Raw genomic sequence first — 17,978 nt, forward strand, 5'->3', positions numbered from 1 at the left:
TTATGAATTCCTGTTCTTTATGTTGCATTATTTCACTTACTGTGTGGTACCTATGATTTTGTTGTTTTATTCTACTTGTCTTGTGTCTGTGTTTATGTTCATGGGTTCTGTTGAGGTGGCTAGTCCGATACCGTCAGTGAGAAGGGTCTGCAAGTATATGCGAGTTTATATTTTTGGACTAACTTCATCATTTGACATGGTTGAGTCAGGTTGATACAACTCCCAGGTGAGAGTGATTAAGCATGATCAACCCCATATTACAACACAGTAGCATAACAATGTTAAAAACGGAATATCTTCATCATCATACATATCATATACCGATTACTCGTAGATAACTGTTACAGAGGTTAAATGTGTATGGTGCTATTCAGAATGAAATAATATATATTTGTAAGGTTCTGAATAGCACCTCCAAGACAGGAGTCTCTAAAGCTCCAGAAAGGGTTCCGCCCTGGTCACAAATCAAAGAACCCTGCTGTTGAAACAACTTGTGGGTGGACTGTCTGGTAGGGCAAACCACTGGACATAACAGTAGATCATTTCCAACTAATCAGGCATGTCAATCTGCCATTCATTAAAACAGCTCATTGATGCAGAATCTCTGATTTATTTGCAGACATTTGCAGACATTGTGCAGACATGTTGCATTAATGAGCTCTCTGAATTATTTTTCTAATTAGCAAGCAACTCATATCACACCACATTTTTTTTCACTCTACCGCAGTGATGCATTTAAAACATTAAATGAGAGATTGAATATCTGTTGGTCTTTCTTTGCAGATCCCTATGTGAAGATCGCATTGCTGCAGGGAGGCAAGAAACTGAAGAAGAAGAAGACTACAGTGAAGAAGAACACACTGAATCCGTACTACAACGAGTCCTTCAGCTTTGAGATCCCAATGGACATGATGCAGGTGCAGAACACTACATATTTTTGGTGGTCTGCTCTTGTTTTCTTCTCTCTAGGCCTACAACTGCATTTCCATTTTCGCTATGCTTTACAGCAATTCAATGATGAGAGAAAATCAATACGATTCAGTGGAATTTTAAGGAAAATAAACACTCAAAAACTATGTTTTGGTATTTGTTTCATTGGTCCACTGTTGATACTGTCCCAAAATTGTTTTGCTTGTCAGCAATCACGTTTTCAAGATATAGAACTTTCAAAATACCACTATGATGATTTTGCAACTAACATTTTGGAACTGTATCAACAGTCTACTAATGAAAGAAACACCAAAACACAGTTTTTGAGTGGTGTTTTATTTTAAAAGCTGGTAGTTTAATACCTACTGTTTGAGGCTTGCATATGAATGGCTATGTGAGTGAACACATGTAGCATCTACTACACATATACATGTTTTTCTCTCTTTCCTCTTCAGAAAATTTTGGTGGTGGTGACAGTGTTTGATTATGACAAGATTGGCAAGAATGACGCCATTGGGAAGATATTTGTGGGCAGCAAGGCGACGGGCCCTGGTCTGAAGCATTGGTCTGACATGCTCTCTAACCCCAGGCGTCCCATTGCCCAGTGGCACCCACTACAACAGGAGGAGGATATAGATGCGGCACTGGCAGGTTTAAATGCAAAAAAGTAACTTAACTTGTCCGATTGATTACCAACTAACCAACTAACTCAGAAACCCTCCCTCCCCAACTGCCATACACTGCATGAAACTCATGACTTCCACATGATTCTGTCATGTCTATTTGAAACACTGAACAAAAAAAAGAAACATCTAAAATATCAGCTTATTCATAATTAAATTCAAGAACATAAACAACACTTTTCCCAACACCATAGCATTTCACCTATTTAGTGTAAAGAGAGAAGAGGGAGATTGAGCGATAAATTGATTGATTGATAAATTGATCTGTGTTTCATTTGAACATGCTCTTTAGGAACAGATGCTTAGATGCTGACAATGAAAGTTTGGAGAAAGACTCAATGAAATTGATGCTGGTTATAGCTTCTTCATTTAGTTTCTAGACATTGTGCATGCTTTACTTATGCTCTCACTGCTCTACATAAACCATGCCAAACCGATTCCCATTAGCATATATCTTGTTCTCAACCCATATGTGTGCCATATCTTGCAGTAGATATTAGTATTGGGACATTTCTCACATAAAACAGTTTTTAATCTACTAATGGAAAGGGTTTAGGTGAGATGGTAGGTATTAAGGTAATACAATGCAGCAATTCATTCCAGAAAGTCCTTCTGAAAGAACTTTACAATGCAATGTTTTTTTGTTCCAATTGTAGTATTATTATTATTATTATTATTATTTTTATTATATATATTCCCAGATATAAGAGAGATGGACATATTGTGGCAAAAATGATATTTTGGCTTTGCAGTTAATGATTACTTATCAAACACGATTAATTTCGATGACTTTATGGACAGGGTCCATACACCTTCCAGTGTTTTCAGTGTGAAACCCAGACTGGGTTGAATTCATGGGTGCCTTTAGGCTCTCAACTCAGAGTGCACTGAGGGAAACTGTATCCCTGGCAAACGTCATAATGGCACAGTCCAAAAGGAAACTGCAATTGTGCTGCAGACCTACTTTGACCACTTGGATGTAAAAGTGATTACTTATCCATGTCCAAAGTAAAGATGATTGAAGAACTGTCACTGTCATCCAAAACTATGACGACCATGCTTTGTTAGTGATGAGATATTTACTACTAATAGCATGTGTTGAAAACACATTTGACCTTTTACTATTTGAAGTCAAAGATACACAATGTTGAGGATGTATGTTCAAGAAAATAAAGAAAAATGATCAATCATATTCTACTACGACAGCATTGCACCCTGTACACTATTGTGAGCACATTTTTGGCATTAATGCTATCGAGATGAAAGAAACATATGTTATAAGATGGGACCATATGCTTGTTACAGCCACTGCCTGTGAATTGTAAAGCACTCTGCATCTCTGAAATGACTGATACAAACATACTGGAGGGGATGTTTTCTCAGTTTAAAAGTGTGTTTGCATGAAGGCCCAACGTCTATTTCTCTCTGCTGAGGATGACTGTAGTGGTGTGGGTATACATTCAATTCTTGGATGTTCACATTGTAATGATGAAAAGTTCATCATCAAGCAACCGGAAATGCAGCATTTGCTTGAAACAAATGAGAGTAAAGTAAGCATGATTTATGCTTTGTGCTTATCTTCATGTCGTTAGCTTTGACTTTTGCACCATGCACTCATCCGCAACCTGCTTAGTATGTAACCCTCTTCTGTAAAACGCAAAAGTCCTGAAACATTGTGGTATTGTCCGCTGTTTATTCAAACCTGTTTTTCCCAAGGGCGTTGTTCGTTAGACATCCTAAAATGTTGATTGCCAGGAGGCCATGGTGTATAAGGTGATCAAACTGAAAGGAGGGGGAACGTTGGCATACTAATAAGTCCATTGATATGTAGTTTTGACCCCCTCTCTCTCTCGTCCTCCTGTAAACATTATACAGTGAGAAAATGTCATAATACAGCATGTATCTATGAAATGTTGTAAATAGCGGCATGTTTTAAACAGGAACCATAATTAGTGTGTATGTGTGTTTGTGTCCAATGTCATTTTGATAATAAAATGGAGAGAAAAATATGCACTGACTGCACATTTGATGTATTTTCCCTTAAGGGTATAATAGGACTGAACATATGTCTGCATAGTATATGTTGATTTTACAGGCTATTTTCTTGCCTGAAATTCAACAGTGTTACTTCATTTGTATTTTATTTATATATGTCTACAGTGGACAACCTGAAATGTATGACTATATATGCTGGGGCTACAAGTCAAAATGCAATATTACTTACATTTCCTGCTTTCACTTGTATGTGTGCATGGTCTTCGATGGCCAGGATTTATTGTGTATTTTTTGCAAAAGCAGAACATTTACTAGCTCCTTTGCTTTGTAATTCTAAGTACCGTAAGTGTTTTCTTCAAGTATCCTGCCGGAGGTGGTAGTCACCGCCTTATCAAAAATGATTTGAATCTGCTGTGTTGACCAGTGTTCTAGTACTAAATCAGACTACAGTACTACACACATTTAAATCCTAGTACTAGACCGTGCTTACCGTTAGATTGTTTAGTCACAGGTTCATGTTATCAGCTCATTGTATAGGAGTGAAAGCATGGACTTGTAGCCCCCTTTCAATAACTCTCTCCATATCTGTACCCTGAGTAGTCCTCCGCTTGCTGTCATTAACTGGCGTCATAACAGTTAAACATGTATTTTTGTGTATGTTGATTAACATAAGAAGTAAAGCCATACAACTTGAGCTTAAGTTTCTATACTCTGAGCAAAGGCTTATTACTACTCAATTCAAAAACTTATAAAGATATTTTAACAGAGCGGCTGATTCACACTTGATTCCTTTCCTGTGCAAGAACAGGTGAAAAATGATGATATTTGTTCATCTATCGTCACCAGAAGCAGCGCTGTTGGAGTTTCACCTCACACTGTAGAATGCACGTTTTGCTTATAGAAATATGTACTTAACATGATGATAGCTGTCATGTTTACCAACATTATTGGTATGACTTAAAGTTGATATTGTAAGATGTACATGCCTCTGTATTTATGAAGTCATATGACTGCTTGGCTTTTAGTGATGATCATATACATACTTATGTTCAAAAGAGTTTAAAATGAACCTTCAGTAATTCATATCATTTCCACATGGAATGTAAAACAACGTTTTTTAAACGTCAGCATAAAGAGCCTGTAGCAGCATTAGCTCCTTTCCACTGTCCCAGTACACGGTACATACACTCTGAATACTCCAATTGCAAGACGGCCTATGGATCTGATTTGTACAAACCATTCAGTATAACCTCCATTCCAGCATGGCAGTTATTACTCTGAATATTAGTTTAATTGTGGTGATACATTAATACTGTTACTTCCTGACTTGTTTTCACTATCCCTCCTATTGAGTGTACTTGGATTGATTAAGATCATTTTATAGATTGGTCCTGTGTTACTTGTGTTTATTGTATCTTGAGCAGCAACCATAATTCTGTCTGCCTTAAATGTTTCCAATTATATTTACAATAGGTCCAATAACGTCTGTATTCTTCTAACGTTTCCTCTGTGAACTGAAACTGAGTGGGTTTGTAAAATTACTGCAATGCAGGCAACTAAATCCCCGTCTTCATGGGCCTTTGGAACTCTTTTGAGCATGGGGTGGACCCAAACAGTGCAGAGCTACATTCGCAATGCAATACCGCCGACCTTGCTGCTGAAAAAAAAAAAAGTTCCTCTTTATGCATTTTGTTCCTCCATGGCCACCATACTGCAATAATTCCAAAGAACTGTACCCCTCTGCCTTACCTCTGTACTCCCTCCTCTCCTCCTTCTCAGTCCCTCCTCTCCTCCTCACTCCCTCTTCTCCTCTTCCTCACTCCCTCCTCTCTTCCTCTGCACTCCCTCCTCTCCTCCTCACTCCCTCCTCTCCTCCTCCCCACTCCCTCCTCTCCCCCTCTGCACTTGCTCCTCTCCTCCTCCTCACTCCCTCCTCTCCTCACCTTCTCCTCTCCTCCTCTGCACTCCCTACTCTCCTCCTCATTCCCTCCTCTCCTCCTTTGTACTCCCTCCTCTCCTCCTCCTCACTCCCTCCTCTCCTCCTCCTCACTCCCTCTCCTCCTCACTCCCTCCTCTCCTCCTCTGCACTCGCTCCTCTCCTCCTCCTCACTCCCTCCTCTCCTCACCTTCTCCTCTCCTCCTCTGCACTCCCTACTCTCCTCCTCCTCATTCCCTCCTCTCCTCCTTTGTACTCCCTCCTCTCCTCCTCCTCACTCCCTCCTCTCCTCCTCCTCACTCCCTCTCCTCCTCACTCCCTCCTCTCCTCACCTTCTCCTCTCCTCCTCCTCACTCCCTCCTCTCCTCACCTTCTCCTCTCCTCCTCTGCAATCCCTACTCTCCTCCTCCTCATTCCCTCCTCTCCTCCTTTGTACTCCCTCCTCTCCTGCTCCTCACTCCCTCCTCTCCTCCTCCTCACTCCCTCTCCTCCTCACTCCCTCCTCTCCTCCTTCGTACCTACTCCTCTCCTCCTCCTCACTCCTTCTCCTCCTCCTCACTCCCTCCTCCTCCTTCGTACTCCCTCCTCTCCTCATCCTCACTCCCTCCTCTCTTCCTCCTCACTCCCTCCTCTACTCCTCCGCACTCCCTTCTCTTTTCAAATTCACTACTTCATGTAAACTATAATAATAACAATGTATATAATCTATAACCCTTACAAATGTGTACAAATCCTGATTCACATTACAGTATATACTGTAGGCCTCTGCAGTATGATGCATTACCACACGTGACCAGTTGATGACACTGAATACAAGAGATTGCGTTGGATTGCAGCATAGAAAATCTTTATAAATAACTTATACAAGGCGTAGGAGACTGTTCATGTGATGGAGTAAACAAAAAAACAAAAAAAACATTTCAAATGTCACATAGTGATACAAAACGTGATAATATATAACCTGTTACATCAGCTTATAGATTAAACATTTGCAGACATTCATACGGTATTATTATGTGCTGTGATTATATAATTATGCATTATAACAATCCATAAATTAATACAAAAAATGTGCAAATATGCAAACTGCGTGTGAAGACTACTGGTGTTGGTGGGGGTGTTGGTGGGGGTGGTGGGGTTGGAGAAGTGGGTGTAAACATGGCAAATAAAGCTGTATCATCCACTGCTCTCTTCCTTTTCCTCTTCTTCTCACTTAGACAGTTTACTGATGACCCGAATTAAGGCTCCGTTCTCGTCCTTCAGTCTCTGGTTCTCATTCTTCAGCTCTGTCTGGACCTGTGGAGGACAGCAGACAACACGCAGACAGAGAGGGTTATGGTTGGAGTTGGGGTTAGAGTTGGGGTTAGGGTTAAGGTTCGGTTTGGGGTTAGGGTTGGGGTTATGGTTATGGTTAGGGTTAGGGTTGGAGTTATGGTTAGGGTTAGGGTTAAGGTTAGGGTTGGAGTTATGGTTATGGTTGGGTTTAGGGTTGGAGATATGGTAGAGGTTAGGAGTTAGGAGTTAGGGTTGGTGTTAGGGTTGAGATTAGGGGTTATGGTTGGGGTTAGGGGTTATGGTTGGGGTTAGGGGTTAGGAGTTAGTTGAGGTTGGGGTTATGGTTAGGGTTATGGTTGGGATTAGGGTTAGGGGTTAGTTGGGGTTGTGGTTATGATTAGGTTTGGGGTTATGGGATTAGGGTTGGGGTTATGGTTAGGGTTGGGGTTATGGTTGGGATTAGGGTTGGGGGTAGGGTTATGTTTGGGAATAGGGTTGGGGTTAGGGTGAAGCAAATCCAGTTCAAGTTTGCTTCACAGAACAAAGGCCAGACGACACTCATCACCAACCTCTCCTCTGAGTCAACTGAACATGTAATGTTCTCCCACAAGATTGTCTATTTTCAGTTTAGTGTTCCATCTTTATTGAGACCTCTCATTCAGAGACAACAAATGGTTGTTGTCTGTACCCTCCTGTATGGAACACAGCAGATGCTTGTGGCAGTAGTGATTGTGGAGGAATACCAATGGTGTACTCACGCCATGAATATAAATCAATGCACTCACACATTTCACAGCCAACGGAGCATAATAATTACATAATGGTGGCAAATGATGTCAGCTTAGAATACCACACCACACACCATGTATGCTTTGTCACTGCTGGCTTGAGACTCGGGCTGCATCGCAACTGGCACATTTGACCAGAAAGCAGTGCGTTTTTAAGGAAACAGGGTGTCGTTTGAGACAGACACACTACAGTACCAAGGCACGTCCCAGAGGGATATTCCCTGTTCAGCAGCTTGCTCTGTCTATCTGCAGGGCAACTTTGTGATGGCTCGGCCTCCTGCGGAGACTATGTTTTGGAAATATGTTCTGTCTCTGCTGTGGCTAGGTTTAGTCTATTGGAGAGGTCCTCAAGAAGTACAAGAACTGGCATTAAGCCACAAGAAAACGACCCCAAATTGGTCAGACCTTGAACATCTCTCGGTATCAATTCAGGAAATTCACCATTATTGCAACTGGACAGATACCTTCACTTCATCTTCCATGTCTGATATCTTCTTCTGCAGGACACGCGTTTCCTACAGAGAGGAGAGGAGACATGTCACAATGGTGGAGACTGAACATGATGAGGCTCCCAGAGAGGAGAGGAGACATGTCACAGTGAGACTGAACATGATGAGGCTCCCAGAGAGGAGAGGAGTGAGACTGAACATGATGTGACTACCAGCCTCACCATGACTGGACCTATGAGCTATTAAAATAACATAGAATGAATAGATATGCTGTACAAGGCCAAGACAGAAGTTAAAAGTGCATAAGCAAACATTCAGTGACATAAGGATCTCACCCGTTTTTCTGTCTCAAGCATGGACCTTTCATTGGACCTTTCAGTCATGGTTATCTTTCTCTGCAATGCAAAAGCCCATGGTTAAAATGGGGACAATGAGAAGAGTGCAATCCCTGAAGCCGGCAGACATTTCTCATATATACCTTTGAAAACAACCATGGTCACCTCACAAGCATACTACCGTACTTCACAAATAATACCTCCCAAGCATTTACCTCTGGAATCAGCCAATGCATCTTCCTTGCATAACCTGTCACATTCTTCACACTCCTGCAACTTTCCTGATTGTATTGTGCAGTGGTCATTGCAGTAGGATATGGAAGAGTTATTCCACCATGAATTTGACAAGAACTGTACACTGGAAATCACAATGATAAGCAATAAAATTGCACAAACAGACACATACAGTGCATTCGGAAAGTATTCAGACCCCTTGACTTTTTACACATTTGTTACGTTACAGCCTTAGTCTAAAATGTATTCAAATTTTTGTTTTTTCCCTTATCAAACTACACACAATACCCCATAGCGACAAACGGTACTTTGATGAAGCATTACAGCCTCGAGTCTTCTTGAGTATGACGCCACAAGCTTGGCACACCTGTATTTGGCAAGTTTCTCCCATTCTTCTCTGCAGATCCTTCCAAAGTATGTCAGGATGCACAGCAATTTTTAGGTCTCTCTAGAGCTGTTTGATCGGGTTCAAGTCTGGGCTCTGGCTGGGCTACTCGAGGACATTCAGAGACTACTGCATTGTCTTGGTTGTGTGCTTAGGGTCGTTGTCCTTTTGGAAGGTGAATCTTCGCCCCTATCTGAGGTCCTGAGTGCTCTGGAGCAGGTTTTCATCAAGGATCTCTCTGTACTTTGCTCTATTCAGCTTTCCCTCGATCCTGACTAGTCTCCCAGTCCCTGCCGCTGAAAAACATCCCCACAGCATGATGCTGCCACCTCCATGCTTCATTGTAGGGATGGTGCCAAGTTTCCTCCAGATGTTACACTTGGCATTCAGTCCAAAGAGTTCAATCTTGGTTTCATCTGACCAGAGAATCTTGTTTCTCATGGTCTAAGAGTCTTTAAGTGCCTTTTGGCAAACTCAAAGTGGGCTGTCTTGTGCCTTTTACTGAGGAGCAGCTTCCATTTGACCACTCTACCATAAAGACTTGATTGATGGAGTGCTGCAGAGATGGTTGTCCTTCTGGAATGTTCTCCCATCTCCACAGAGGAACTCTGGAGGTCTGTCAGAGTGACCATCGGGTTCTTGGTCACCTCCATGACCAAGGCCCTTCTCCCCCGATTGCTCAGTTTGGCCTGACGGCCAGCTCTAAGAACAGTCTTGGTGGTTCCAAATTCTTCCATTTAACAATGATGGAGGCTACTGTGTTCTTGTGGACCTTCAATGCTGCAGAAATGTTTTGTTACCCTTCCCCAGATCTGTGCCTCAACACACAACATCTTCTGCCCATCTACCATTTCAGTGTTTAATTGCTATATTGTAATTACTTCGCCACCTGCTGCTTTGCACACCAGTATCTCCACTTGCACATTTATCTTCTGCCCATCTACCATTCCAGTTTTTAATTGCTATATTGTAATTACTTTGCCACCATGGCCTATTTATTGCCTTAACTCCGTTATCTTACCTCATTTGCACTCACTGTATATAGACTTTTTGTTTTCTTTTGTTCTACTGTATTATTGACTATATTTAGTTTATTCCATGTGTAACTATGTGTTTTTGTATGTGTCGAATTGCTATACTTTATCTTGGCCAGGCAGTTGCAAATGAGAACTTGTTCTCAACTAGCCTACCTGGTTAAATAAAGGTGAAAAAAATAACACAATCCTGTCTCTGAGCTCTACGGACAATTCCTTCGACCTTATGGCATGGTTTTTGTTATGACATGCACTGTCAACTCTGTGACCTTATATAGACAGGTGTTTTCCTTTCTAAATCATGTCCAATCAGTTGAATTTACCACAGGTGGACTCTAATCAAGTTGTTGAAACATCTCAAGAATGATCAATGGAAACCGGATACAGCTACGTAAAATTTTGAGCCTCATGGCAAAGGGTCTGAATACTTATGTAAATAAGGTACTTCTGTTTTATAATTTGTATACATTTGCAACATTTTCTAAAACCTGTTTTTGCTTTGGCATTGTGGCGTATTGTGTGCAGATTGATGAGGAAACGTGTATTTAATCCATTTTAGAATCAGGCTGTAACGTAACAAAATGTGGAAAAAGTCAAGTGATCTGAATACTTTCCGAATGCACTGTACTTCTTCATTGGACTCTTCATCTGATTTCTGCAGTTTCGTTTGATGTTTAGGATGATGGCTTGTTGGCTTGACTTGGACTGAAATAGGTTCCGGTACTAATTTTGATTGCCGGTGCTGTTTGCTGTCGATTTAGGTGCAGAAGTGCCACAATACTTTTGAGCTAATATTCTATAAGAGGAACAGTAGCTCAAGCAGTAGAACATTTGAGGTGCCGGTACACAGCTCCAGTGAGCTCCTGCCAAAGTCAGCCACTGGTTGAGGAACAATTTCCAGAAAAAAATGTGTTTACAATGTTTGTTGGGGAACTATTTTGTGTGGTGGATGAATACCAGTTGGGGATAATCACCTGTGTCACTCTCTCCAGCTGAGTCTGCACCAATACCAGCTCCTGTTTGCTGCCCTGCAGCCTGGACTTGAGTCTCTCATTGGTAGACAAGGCCTCCTCGTACATCTGTGATGCACAGGATCCCACAGCAAACTCAGACCCAGAACATCATAACATGCCACATAATTTGACTTAGGTTTTATCAACCAGTTGTGTTTTTCATGTAGCCTGATCTCCAATTCAAATCAAAGTTGATTTGTCACATACCCCGGATACAGCAGGGTGTAAACAGTGAAATGGAATGCTTACTTGTGAACTACCTCTCAACAGTGCAATGGAATACCATGTAATACCATTTTGGGTTACACAGTACTTGAACCCACAGTCATAAGGGCTACAAAACAATGGCATTATCATGACATAACAGATTTATAACAGAAAATTAACAAACTACGGTAATTTTTCCAAGTTACAGGTTACCTTCTTATAGTCAGTGCACCCTGCCTCCTCCTCTGCTTTTTTCCGCGCTGCCATTCTGTTTTCCCTTCGAGCATCATAGGCCTCTCGGTCGTAAGCACCAGACGAGTCCAGTCTGAGGGTAAGATTGCACAGCTGAACCTGAATCTACTGCACTGTGTCAGAGCTTAACCACCAATGTACCTTTGACCCTAATTGTAATAACAATCAGTTGCAATCTAGGCCTGAGTGACCAATGGCTGTTAGGATATGTTTCAATGCCTGATTGATAGGGACAATCTAAAGCACACCTTGTGTCTTTTGATGAAGTTAATTGAGTTGAAAGCATCTTACCTGGACACTCTTTCATGCTGAAAACAAACAGAGAAGATATGTCACTTACAAAATGCATAGAACATGAGTAGTTTTGGATGGTCTGCAACACTGAGGTGTAATGTCTTCTGACAGCAGAGCTGTGAAGATGAGCACTTTGTAAAAGGCCTTTGTGTCCTGTATGCATAAAGATTATGTGCTGTAATTACATTTTGACATTTCAGCTCAGGTGGCCAGGAAAACCCCATGGCCCTAGTTCTGAACTCTCATAGAAGGCTAACAGAAGACCTTCACACTGTCCTGCAGCCAAGCATGTGGATATCAGCAGAGAGCATCTTGGGATGAAACTCCATACTCACGCCAAGTTAGAGAAGGACAGTGGAAACAGTCACATGTGCAAACTGAGACGCAGAGATAAAGCTAAACACATCCAAAAAAGGTCATAACTATGGCAGCGGCTTAGCCTGGGAATCTTGACGGTTATTGCCTGCTGAAGGGTTGGAAACAGGGGATATGAATCTGTTTTTAAAGAGACACTCCCGCAAAAATGGCAATGTTGACAATGGCATTAATGTCAGGGGGCATTTGTTACTTCAGTCACTTGTGGATTTATTTCAGTAGAAGAGTTGAAAAGGTTATTCCTGATACAATACAATATACAATACTATAGGATAGAATAGGAGATGCGTTCCACTGCAGGCATAATCATTCCCGCTAGAAAATGTCCTCAGTGATACTCTTCCAGTGTTTGGTCAACCCCTGACCTCTGTGTTCTCAGGCTGCAGCGGACAGCCTGCTTCCGTTTTCAAGCCTGTGCCGCTTTCTATGTGTCCAGGGAACCATGACGAGCAAGCACTTTGTCAGGCAATTTCAAGAGTTCAGCCCTCAAAGCCAAATATTTAGGCTTTTACGCCATGGTATGCAACAGTGAGCAAGAGTGAAGGCATTAAAACATTGCTTCAATTGACGTCAATTGATTTGGTTAACAATGTACGATTACATAAATATTTTCTTGTTTTTTGTGCACTCGCCTATTATTGCTTCAAGAATAAAAGAGACTTGAACTGAAGTCTGGAAAACAAACTTAAGGTCATACACACAGGCATAAGAACTCATTGCAGTGTTTAGACATAACACACCAAGTAAGGCTCTATGGAGACAGATATAAATTCACCTGAATTGTTCAAGGGGCTCTAGAAGGATCATGTATAAACACACAGGAATGTTTCCCATCAGACATCAACAAGCTCTCAGGATGTTCTCTCTCCATCTGTGTCAACACTGTCAGCTCTCTCTTATTAAAGAGTCTGTCTTTGTGTTTGGAGCCATTGTAAGTTATCATTAACAAGGCTTACCTCCTGAAGCTCTGCTTGGATCTGGCACTGGGAGAAGTTGGGCTGTGATGGAGAGGGCCTGCTCTGAGTCTAACATGCCTCAGCGAAGCCTTCCACCATGACCAGACCCAGCCAGGAATAACCCCTACAATATTTAACCCCTCCACCACAAAAACCAAACCCAGTCAGGAATAACCCCTATAATATCTAACCCTTCCACCACAACCAGACCCAGCCAGGAATAACCTCTATAATAACCAACCCTTCCACCATGACCAGACCCAGCCAGGAATATCCCCAATAATATCTAACCTTTCCACCATGACCAGACCCAGCCAGGAATAACCCCAATAAATCTAACCCTTCCACCATGACCAACCCAGCCAGGAATAACCCCAATAAATCTAACCCTTCCACCATGACCAACCCAGCCAGGAATAACCCCAATAATATCTAACCCTTCCTCCATGACCAGACCCAGCTAGGAATAACCACAATAATATCTAACCCTTCCACCATGACCAGACCCAGCCAGGAATAACCACAATAAATCTAACCCTTCCACCATGACCAGACCCAGCCAGGAATAACCCCAATAAATCTAACCCTTCCACCATGACCAGCCCAGCCAGGAATAACCCTTATAATATCTAACCCTTCCTCCATGACCAGACCCAGCCAGGAATAACCCCAATAAATCTAACCCTTCCACCATGACCAACCCAGCCAGGAATAACCCCAATAATATCTAACCCTTCCACCATGACCAACCCAGCCAGGAATAACCACAATAAATCTAACCCTTCCACAATGACCAACCCAGCCAGGAATAACCACAATAAATCTAACCCTTCCACCATGACCAGACCCAGCCAGGAATAACCCCAATAAATCTAACCCTTCCACCATGACCAGCCCAGCCAGGAATAACCCTTATAATATCTAACCCTTCCACCATGACCAGCCCAGCCAGGAATAACCACAATAAATCTAACCCTTCCACCATGACCAGACCCAGCCAGGAATAACCCCAATAAATCTAACCCTTCCACCATGACCAGCCCAGCCAGGAATAACCCCAATAAATCTAACCCTTCCACCATGACCAGCCCAGCCAGGAATAACCCTTATAATATCTAACCCTTCCACCATGACCAGATCCAGCCAGGAATAACCCCAATAAACCTAACCCTTCCACCATGACCAACCCAGCCAGGAATAGCCCCTATAATACCCAACCCTTCCACCATGACCAACCCAGCCAGGATTAACCCTTATAATTTCTAACCCCTAGGCATTTCATAGATCAAAAATAGTTGGATGATGTAAACAATATGATTGTAGGTCCATCTGGTTCTCTAGTAGGCTTGTATTGATGAATCATTACACCAATAGAATCCTTTCAGATTCACACCAGTGCCCAGAATGTTGGAGCTAGTGGTTGTTTGTGGACCAGGCCAGTCTTTCTTTGTGCTCCCCTCCTACTCTGTTAGATCCGATGGGGGACTTCCTGTCTGCTGACTAGCTCTTCCAAAGAAGAAAATGTGATATATATATATATCACATTTTCAGAGGCATGCGTTCAAGTGGGTCCCCTGATATCACCCTGGATAAGACTCAGCACGTTCCTGCACACAAGCCAGCCGGGAAAACAAAACAGGGAAATGTTTAAGAAGTTGTAATAAGAAATTGATCTAGTTGATCCTGTCTGATAAGTATCTTCAATGACAATCTGAGTTGTATATATGTCAGTTGTCTATTTTGTTAAGTTACACAGGACTCCTCTCAGTCAAATTCCGAGGCAACTTTCTTCCTTGTGAAAAAATTGCATGGAGCTGATGATGTCATGGAAACTCAAAAGTTATCTGACACGCATATGACCAGTCGTGGGAGTAAAATGCTGAGGCTCTATTGGACGGATTCTGGACCTCACAAAGAGAGAGAGAGAGAGAGAGAGAGAGAGAGAGAGAGAGAGAGAGAGAGAGAGAGAGAGAGAGAGAGAGAGAGAGAGAGAGAGAGAGAGAGAGAGAGAGAGAGAGAGAGAGAGAGAGAGAGAGAGAGAGAGAGAGAGAGAGAGAGAGAGAGAGAGAGAGAGAGAGAGAGAGAGATAGAGGGAGAGAGGAGAGAGAGAGAGAGAGAGAGAGAGAGAGAGAGAGAGAGAGAGAGAGAGAGAGAGAGAGAGAGAGAGAGAGGGAGAGAGGAGGGAGAGAGAGAGAGAGAGAGAGAGAGAGAGAGAGAGAGAGAGAGAGAGAGAGAGAGAGAGAGAGAGAGAGAGAGAGTCTGTGTATGAGTACACTTTGTATGTTTAATGTGTTTTACAATTATATTTGAATAGTTACATCCATGCAGCTGAGTCTGAAACTTCCTATTCCTTTAGTCAAATTTACTCCCACATAAGCCACTTGGCTCAAGAAGGCTAATCACCATCGCTCACTACAATCTTCATGAAACAATTACAAAGGTTTCCACTAAAATCATGAACAGTATTCCATAACACCTATGGTATTAGACATCAACATAGTGCTTGGCTAGTCTGGAGAGCTCAAAACTAATGGTTAAAGTTATAAGTCAAGCATGGCATTTTATCTGATCCACAGCTTTTTTCAACACATGGCAATGTTTCCAAAAGTCAGCCTAGGCGTCTCCTTGTTATTGCCCATAGAAAAGAGAAGTAATCTGTTCTTACTTTGAGGCTTCTGGAGGTCGGCGAGGGTTTAGCGGGAGACGAATCAGTGGATGACTTTCTTGTGCGTGGCTGATCCTTTGCGTTGCGGGGGGAGAGATGAGATGACATCGCTGCAGGATAATCTCCACTGCATGAGGTTCACGTGGGGTCCAACGGTCCGGTCCAACCAACTTGATTCCAAAAGACTACTGCATGAACAATCCGGTGACACACAGTTAAAATCCCTGTGATGTGAATGAAGGTGGTGAAGGGACAGAGTCAGGATTGTGATCAAAATAATAAAGTTCTAATGATACAGAAATAGCTGTGGTCAGGAGTGTGATCTCACTCCAGGTGATGTTGAGTGATCCTGAGATGAGATGAGTGGAAGGTGAGTAGCAAAAGGGAGGGAGCTGTGGAGGAGGAAGAGGGTGGGCGCTGGGCGGTGCTGTAGACTGTATGGGGAGGGACACTGCCTGGGACTTGACAGCAGTGTCGCTAATGAGAGCACTCTCTGGACTGTGGTGATTCAACAAAAATGAAAACTTCAAAGTAAAGCACTCGGGTCTCATTCTGCCTGACAGCCTCTCGCTCTCTCTCTTTCTGCCTCACTGTCTCTCTTTCCCCCTCTTTCTTTAATCACCCTTTGGTCTGAGCTATGGACTAATATGGATTTGTTGGACATTGGAATTTGTTATGATAATAAAAAAATGTAATTCGTCATTTTTTAATCTAATTTCACAGCGTCACAAACATGGCTGCCAGTATTCCATTGTTAGTGTGTGCATGATGCAGCAGAGAGACAGAAGGGGTAGGAGGGGATCTGGAGAGAGGGAGATATGGAGGGGTAGGAGGGGATCTGCAGAGAGGGGGGTAGGGGAGGATCTGGAGAGAGGGAGAGAGAGGATAGAAGGGCATCTGGAGAGAGGGGGGTATGGGAGGATCTGGAGAGAGGGAGATATGGAAGGGTAGGAGGGGATCTGCAGAGAGGGGGTAGAGGAGGATCTGAAGAGAGGGAGAGAGAGGGTAGAAGGGCATCTGGAGAGAGGGGGTAGGGGAGGATCTGGAGAGAGGGAGAGAGAGGGTAGAAGGGCATCTGGAGAGAGGGGAGAAGGAGGGGATATGGAGAGAGGGAGCAGGGGGTAGGAGGGGATCTGGAGAAAGGGAGATATGGGGGAAGGAGGGATCTGGAGAAGGGGAGAGGGGGTGTAGGAGGGATCTGGAGAAAGGGAGAGAGGGGGTAGGAGGGAATCTGGAGAAGGGGGAGAGGGGCTGTAGGAGGGATCTGGAGAAAGGGAGAGAAGGGGTACGGGGATCTGGAGAGAGGGGGAGAGGGTGTGTAGGAGGGATCTGGAGAAGGGGGAGAGGGGGTGTAGGAGGGATCTGGAGAAGGGGAGAGGGGGTGTAGGAGGGATCTGGAGAAGGGGGAGAGGGGGTATAGTAGGGATCTAGAGAAAGCCAAAGAGGGGGTAGGAGGGCAGATCTGCAGAGTGGGAGATAGGAGGGGATCCTTTCCTCGAGAGAGAGAGAAAAGGTAGGAGGGGATCTGGAGAGAGAAGTGGTAAGAGGGGATCTGGAGAGTGAGGTAGGAGGGGATCTGGAGAGAGGGGAGAGAAGGGGTAGGAGGGGATCTGGAGAGTGGGTTAGGAGGGGATCTGGAGAGAGGGGGGTAGGGGGGATCTAGAGAGAGAGAGGGGTAGGAGGGGATCTGGAGAGAGTGAAAGAGAAGGTGTAGGAGGGGATCTGGAAACAGAGGGGTAGGATGAGTAGGAGGGGATCTGGAGAGAGGGGTAGAAGGGGATCTGGAGAGAGGGGGTAGAAGGGGATCTGGAGAGAAGGGGTAGAAGGGGATCTGGAGAGAGGGAACGAGGGAGCAGGGGGTAGGAGGGATCTGGAGAAATAGGGGTAGGAGGGGATCTGGAGAGAGGGGGAGAGGGGGGTAGGAGGGATCTGGAGAAAGGGAGCGAGGGGGTAGGAGGGATCTGGAGAAAGGGAGAGAGGGGGATAAGATGGACCTTGAGAAAGGGAGAGAGGGGGTAGGAGGTAATCTGGAGAGAGGGGGATAGGAGGGGATCTGCAGAGAGGGAGAGGTGGGGAGAGAGGGGGATAGGAGGGGATCTGGAGAAAGGGAGAGAGGGGGTAGGAGGGGATCTGGAGAGAGAGAGTGCAGGAGAGAGGATCTGGAGAGAGGGG

General features: G+C 43.6%; 2 protein-coding genes across 5 annotated transcripts in view; one reads left to right on the plus strand and one right to left on the minus strand.

Moving 5' to 3' along the window:
* LOC124003586 (synaptotagmin-2-like) overlaps positions 1-3,622 on the plus strand; it is a 68,013-nt gene extending 64,391 nt beyond the window's left edge. For all 3 annotated transcript variants that reach the window (XM_046311946.1, XM_046311949.1, XM_046311948.1), the window contains exons 8-9: positions 784-917; positions 1,386-3,622. In XM_046311946.1, coding sequence (XP_046167902.1) covers positions 784-917; positions 1,386-1,601 — 350 coding nt within the window. In that variant the 3' untranslated portion in view covers positions 1,602-3,622. The remainder of the gene's footprint in view (positions 1-783; positions 918-1,385) is intronic.
* Positions 3,623-6,369: 2,747 nt separating this feature from the next.
* On the minus strand, positions 6,370-16,347 carry LOC124003927 (protein phosphatase 1 regulatory subunit 12B-like). Of its 2 annotated transcripts, none has more exons than XM_046312578.1 (7): positions 15,807-16,347; positions 11,808-11,824; positions 11,478-11,589; positions 11,019-11,123; positions 8,392-8,451; positions 8,049-8,122; positions 6,370-6,840 (listed from the first exon to the last, which is right to left on the minus strand). In XM_046312578.1, exons 1-6 carry the CDS (start codon positions 15,912-15,914, stop codon positions 8,051-8,053), a joined length of 474 nt encoding a protein of 157 aa, XP_046168534.1. In that variant the 5' UTR covers positions 15,915-16,347; the 3' UTR covers positions 6,370-6,840; positions 8,049-8,050. The 2 variants fall into 2 exon arrangements, with proteins under 2 accessions (XP_046168534.1, XP_046168533.1); XM_046312577.1 differs by having other exon boundaries at positions 8,072-8,122; positions 15,807-16,293.
* Positions 16,348-17,978: the final 1,631 nt, after the last annotated feature.

The sequence above is a fragment of the Oncorhynchus gorbuscha genome, linkage group LG18, assembly GCF_021184085.1.
Source record: "Oncorhynchus gorbuscha isolate QuinsamMale2020 ecotype Even-year linkage group LG18, OgorEven_v1.0, whole genome shotgun sequence".
In the NCBI taxonomy this organism is placed as follows: domain Eukaryota; kingdom Metazoa; phylum Chordata; class Actinopteri; order Salmoniformes; family Salmonidae; genus Oncorhynchus; species Oncorhynchus gorbuscha.